The 7077-nt window shown below is 26.6% G+C and overlaps 1 protein-coding gene across 1 annotated transcript in view; it reads left to right on the top strand.

Annotated features, from left to right (window-relative positions):
• Window positions 1–7077, top strand: part of LOC111624047 — a 48105-nt gene that overhangs the window by 26774 nt on the left and 14254 nt on the right. Inside the window, exon 6 of the mRNA XM_023366826.1 lies at window positions 2983–3074. Within this exon, the coding sequence (XP_023222594.1) occupies window positions 2983–3074 (92 nt within the window). The remainder of the gene's footprint in view (window positions 1–2982; window positions 3075–7077) is intronic.

Here is a 7077-nt window from a genome sequence, read left to right as displayed (position 1 = left end):
GAAGACTATTGTATCGTTAAAAATTATTTTTTTATTTTGTACAAACAAAATAAATATATTGAAAAATATAAAAACAATAAAAAATTATACTTCAGAAGTTAATTTAATATCAAAAACGTAAAACATTTGAGTAGCCGAAGACATAGCCAAAGATTACAGCGCCACAGCACTGGCGAAAATTTAAATTTGTCAACTGGAATTCCTTTGGATAACCGACCTTCGGATAAACGACACTCTACTGTAGTTAATTGGGGCCTCCTGCCCCTGTGCTTTCCATATCTGGTCTTGACTTTCATCAATCTAACTCCATTCTTGAGATTAAGGAGGGACAGACCGTCTGATGGATGATAGTGGGAATTTATAGGTCTACAATTTTTTCAAATTGCTACTCAAAAATTTTGAAACTAGCTATTAATAATGTAAAAGTTCCCTTTCAATATGTTTTTTTTGTATAAAGAAAAGCTTGCAAATTTAGATTTTCTCAACATATTAAACCTAAAACAGACTTATTATGCCAATTACAAGTACAGCTGCTTTATTTTAGTTAATTTATTAAGAAAATAAATATAACAAAGAGTGCAATTTTTCACAACATGAAATAGCAGTTCAAAACCATTTTTTTTTTCTTTTCAACATTTTTACTTATCTGAATATCCTTTATTATTATCTATTATAACATCCATTCCCAGAAAGCATTGCAAGATTTAATGCCAGTGAATTCTTTGGAAATGAGCAAATGATAAGATCTATTATTTACAGCTCAATTTTTACATGAATTGAAAAACTGCATTATCCATGATTTAGAAAGAATCACATCTGTAATGTATTGCAACACTTTTTAGGAATTTGAAGTTGGAAATTTTTGAATGGACATTTTATGAGTAACAAAGAGAACACAAATTGAAGTGTGTTAAAATTGTGAAAACTAGAGAGATTGTTTAAAAGTACTCATTCTTATAATGAAAATTGCATTCTTGTACTTTTATCAATTTTTATTTCTATTCATATTTTAAAATTTCTTAGGCATTTCCTAATGTATTCAATAGTCTATAGACATAATTTCTTTTGATTATTAATTTATATTCTGTTGCATTAGATTTTATATTTGATAGAAAATTTGATACACTTTTTACAACATGAAAGTAATGTAAATATGTTCATATAGCATAAAATACATGTTTGGAAAAATGAAAAATTTGTTGTATTTTATTAAATATGTCTGATAGAAAATAGTGAAATAAGTAGTCATATGAGAATGTGATGTTTTTGTAGTGTGTTTGTTTAGCTGTACACAGATATCGTTATTCTAATTCTTTTTTCAACTGTTTGAATGAAAGAATTATTCATAGAAAAACTATTATTCATAACTATTACACAGATATAAAAATTTTTGTAAAAATAAATAAAGCAGGTTTTACATGAAAAATTATTTAATACTTTTTAACATGATGAATTTCTTTTTTACCAAAATTATTTATAATGTTTAAAATATATTTATGTAACTTTTGTTTTTTTTTTTTAACCTTTTATAATTTCTGTGTTAATTGGGCAATTTAAAGAGAAATAAGAGAGATGTATTCAAGATCAATAATATCAAAACAAGATTGCAAGTGAGAAAAGATAAATCACTGCACACATCTTTGAAGTTGACATACACACTTTTTAAAATACTGGCAGGAAATTATTTTTGTTCAAGTTATTTTTTAAGAAATATATAATTAGAAACGTAAACTAAACGAAAAAGATTGATGTTATCTTTAAAACTGTGTGACAAGATTATTATTATAATTATTAAAGATTTTATTGTAATTACATATAATTAAGAATACAATAATTAAATTGATTAAGTAGTAAAATTATAAAATTAAATAAAATTTAGATTGAAACTGAAAAAAGATAAAGAGAAATTAGGATTACTGCAATTACAATTATTAAAAAAGAAAGCTATTGCAAGATCTGCTTATAATAAAGTTCAACAATTAAAAGAACAACTTGCTGCTGCAGAAAAAGTGGCAGCTGCAGATTTGAAAATGGTAAAAATGTGTAGTTTAGAGGTAAGTAANTAAAATATACGTATTATACTCTGTAACACTACTAAACTAGAGGCTTCCGATGCACCATTTGAGCGAAAAAAAAATTGTTAAGGAAAAATTTTCTGTTAGCGAACCCTTTGTTAAATATTTCGAATGTCATCACTGTTCACAAAGGTTACCATAGTTACACCACAAATTACATTTGGAGTACGACAAACTTCTTATTGTTCTTGTACTGTTCTTGCGTTGACCTGTGGAAAAAATAGATCAGTCATGCAAAATGTTCACTAGCACTAATAAAGCAATATTCATTTGGGACAATACAATGTAACCATATATAGTTTACTGAATTATGCTGCATGGGAGTTTGAAATCATTTTGATTGTGTTTATGTTGTTTTCAAAACCGTGTTTTGCGAATATTTTGGACTTCGAACTCACATTTGAGTTATAAATAAACACTTTGATGTTTATTTATAACTCATTATTTAACAAAAATGATGGAAATAAAGCCAAGTGTTTATTTATAACTCAAATGTGAGTTCGAAGTCCATCATTTTGATTATTTTTGAGACAACATTAACATTGATGGAAATGCTTCATCTGTTGGGTTTGGATCATTAATGTCTTCTTCTTCCACAAGATTGTGTTCTGATAAAGTTTGTTTTTGACTCTTTCAAACATATTTACGATGCCTAATTTTTATATTTCTTCACTTTCTTTGTATAGTGAGTCTGCATCATGTGTTCAAACAAATTATGATTTATAGAATATTAGCTTGCTAGATTATAGGCCAGTTTTGAATTATTGGATGCGAGATTAACAAACTTGTACATTAATGTAATATTGGCTTGATATTTAAGCTTTCCATAATGTTTTATTTAATTAATAAATTTATAATTTTTGAGGTAATTTTTATACTTACATTTTTTCATTATTTCAATAATTAGGTATACTCTCTAGAGATGATATTGATGATAAAGTTTTAAGAGAACAATTGCTACAGTCTTTGTTTGGAAAGAGAAAGCTTCAAGAACAAAAGGTATTGTATCAATAATAATGCATTTGAAAAATTAATATTGTTTTTTTATTGTTGCTTTAAAAAAATACAGTATGATTTAAAAATGATGTGTAATTTATTGTTCATTGTAATTAGTAGTAATTCAAATAAAAAGTAACACTGTTCTGCAAAAAATTTATTTTTACTTTTGTGAATCATTATCACTGATTTTTATTGTTTCAATGGTGCTGAATCTGAATCTGGCAACAGAATTGGCCTAACACCCACCACTTTTGATAATGAGAGTTTTGAAGGAAAACATTTTCTGTTCAAAATATATTTATTGGCTAGGCACATTGCTACTTGGCTAATTAGATACAAATAAGTTTGCTGATTATTCCTTTTTCATAATTATATACATTTAAAAACTGAAACTTTTGATGACATGTTTCTTTTTTATTCTTCTGAAGTCTTTCACTTTAGAGTCCCGATGTAATCTACTAGCATGTTTTTGTTCCACTTTCTATACAGCTTTTCCATTTGAGAAAGAGTTGGATGGAATCTTTCTCCATGTTCATCAGAAACAGTCCTAGTTTGGCAGGGAAAAAATCTAAATGGGAATGCAGGGAATGCATCTTGAGTGACATATTGCAACCCAGTGTTTGGTAGAACATTAACAACTTATCAACAATTTCCTCATAGTTGTTAACTTATACATTCTCCAAAAAATTTGTGCTCACATTTTCAAATGCGTTCCACACTAACCTTTCCACTGGGTTAAGTTTTTCCCTGAAACTAGGGTCATTCAAAAGCTGTCTTATGTGGGAACCAACAAAATTTCCTGCTTTGCTTTTGCATGGCTCAGGTAAGAAAACTTTTGTTTTAGTTAAGCAAAGCCTACTTCTCTGTGTGTACCTTTCACAAAGTTTTTCATCAAACTGAGCTTGATATGAAGAGGAGGTAAGAGGATTTTAGTTTTTTTCCATCAGAACAGGAAAAGCAATATTCTTCTGATCTTATATGTTTACTGTACAATTGGGCCACTTTTATATCAAGTAGTGATTGGTTCTTGCTCAGCTGTCCCATTCACAAAAAAAAAAAAAAAAAAAACCCCAGCGAATTTTAGTGTATTATCCTTGAAGACCTATTAGCTTTGCAACAACCTGAGTCAGCACACATTCCATTTATTCTTCTTATATTTTATTGTGTTCAGTTGCAATTCTTTGAGCAGTATTGTCATAGGTTTCTTTCATGTGAACAGCATGAGCAACTGGTATGAATGGATGTTTGTTGCCATTGTGCAGAAAAATTTGATGAGCCAATAAAGAGTCTCTACTCTGCAGGATCCTGTGGCAGCTGAAGCTTTTCCAACAAATGCAATATATCATTGCAAAAAATGAAATTCTCTTCCATTGAAAAAATTTCACATTTTCTGATTTCCTTTTTTGTAACAGGACACCTTAACTTGTTTCTCCAAAAGTTTTTGCTGCTGATTTTATATTTTATTCAAATAAAAGTAACAGAAAATTTCTCTAAAGTCATTTTTCTGCAAAAAAAAAAAAAAAGGTATTTTTAAAATTTCTGTGGGTAATAGAAGAATGACTTCAGATTCATATTAGCACACTAAATTGCATGATTTTTTCTTCTTTTCATGTGAATCTATAGCATTTAGCCTTTCCTTCTTAATAATATCTTGATTTGTTTTCATAGTAGACAGTTGAAAACAACTTATTTTTAAGCATACTTATTTAAAATAAAAATATTTCAATTCTAAATAATTTTATAAATTAAAGTGCTATATTTGAATACGATTAGAAGTAAGATANAAATTTATCAATTGGCTTACAATATTCTCAAAAAAATTAAAAAAATTAAATAATCCTCCAAAATTTTTTAATGAAAAATGTAAAAAATATACAGTGGATTTACCTCATAAAAACGTTTCAAATAATGGAAGAAAATTACATCGAAATATTCAATTAATTAAAAAAGAAGAAAAAGTGTTAAATAAAAGTGATAACTCTGAGAAATGTAATGAGAATTTAGTTTTATCTAACGATAAAGTGGTAAGTTAAAATATAATATGAAAATTATTGAATAATATATGAATTTATTATAAGTGTTTAGTAAGAAATCAATGATTCAAATAAATTTTTTTAAAGTATTTTTTATTATTTATTACAGTAATTGTCACAACTAATCAGTCAATGGTGATTGATGTAGTAGTAGCTATTCTTATAATTGATTAAATAATTCATAAGTCTTTAAGTAATAAATAACAATTATTGTTGAAGAAATTTAATAGAAGTTTCTCTTAAATATTTTTGTTAATTTCTCTCAAATTCATCATTGAAAATACTTGAGATTTTAATGTTGTATAGATTCTTAATTGCAAAAATTTATTACATTTAAATCATTAAATAGACTGTCTTATTTTATAATTAATATTTATTGAATGTTTTCCATTCAGTTTATTATAATCATAGTCACAAAATTAATTAACGTTACTAACAGGTTTAATATTAGCAGTAAAATTAAAATTGAGTGTAAGATATGTTGATCAATTTCTTGATAAATAAATTGACAGTGTTGTTAATTTATTGTTTAGAAAACATTCGATTTATAAACTATTTATTTAATTTTTTAATAATAAATAATATAAAGTTCTTTTGCTATTAAATTATTAAATATATTCATTACTTTTTTAAAATATATTATGTAAAGGAAAAATTAAATATAATATATTTATTGGGCTGCAATTTGAAAAAAAATTGTAGCCCTATAAATTCCCACTGTTGTTTGTTTATCTGTCTGTCCTTCCTTAATCTTTAGAACAGTGTTAGATAGATAAAAGTCAAGTTCAGATATGGAAAGCTGGCAGGAGGCTTGATTAACTATATACAAACTTCTGCTTTGGCCGGAAGTCACATTATTTTAATTTAAAAAATTTTCCCTTGAAAGGAGTTAGATGACCAGCATGACTATTGTTAGGAAAAGTATGATGTACAGGGGAAGACACTACTAAACTTAAGTGCAGTGTGATGAAAAATTGTAGTCTAGCATTGTGGCATAAATAATTGCTTGTACTTTAAATATACTTTTCATTTTAAAAAAATTAAAATTGTACTTATTTTTTAAAAATTTCAATTAGTATTAAAAAACAACAGTGTTTTTGAAATACCACATTTGTAATTTTGTTAAAATTGTTGTTTTTTGCTAAAATTGTTAAAAACAATCCTCACAGTATCACTGAGTATTGTTTGTTTGTGTGTGTGTCAGTCAGACATGAGCAATTGCCTCTCTGACCTCAATATTGAATTTCATTTTTTGTGGAATTTAAATGCCATTTAATGGAAATGACTGCTTTGTTTAATCTCAGTTTACTAAAACCGAAATGGTTAAATTGCATTATGATTATTATTTTATTTAAATAATCCTGAAACTTGTCTTAGAGAGAGTAAGATTGTATAAATGCAGAATATAATTAATATTATGCTTTATTTATGCCTATATGAATATGAGCTCTTCTAAATGATTTTGATTTCTGACCAATAATCTTCTAAATGAAAAAAGATGACTTCAACCTGTATAATCCTTGTTTCTTTCTTTCTTTAATTTCTTGTTTTATTTTTTTATTTTAAATTTTTGAATTCAATTTTCAAATGAATATCACTTATGGCTGCTGCTATTTTCGTTGTGAATTTGTCTCTTTAATCCGATTTTCAGTTCGGTAGACTATCATATACAGCATTCAGGTTATGAACTTCCTTTATTGATTTGTCATATGCATTTCGGACTCAATTGTAATTTAAGTCCCTCTTCAGTACAAACTCAGATTCTGTTTTCTAAAAACCTCGGTGTATAATTGGTAACGTTGTAAAAGAATAAAAATACAGCCATTTAAAAAACACTTCAACTACATATTCACATTAATACGTTGCACACTTTACAAATGTTCATAAAAACCTTTACAATTACAACTTTTTTCAAGAAAAATTCGTATGCACTTTATTGAAATGTTGCAGCAATAATGAACGTTTTTTTC

The sequence above is a fragment of the Centruroides sculpturatus genome, unplaced genomic scaffold (genome assembly GCF_000671375.1).
Source record: "Centruroides sculpturatus isolate CEXI.00-Female unplaced genomic scaffold, Cexi_2.0 scaffold323, whole genome shotgun sequence".
NCBI classification, from domain to species: domain Eukaryota; kingdom Metazoa; phylum Arthropoda; class Arachnida; order Scorpiones; family Buthidae; genus Centruroides; species Centruroides sculpturatus.
Note: the sequence above shows the minus strand (reverse complement) of the source record. Positions and strands in the feature narration are given on the sequence as shown.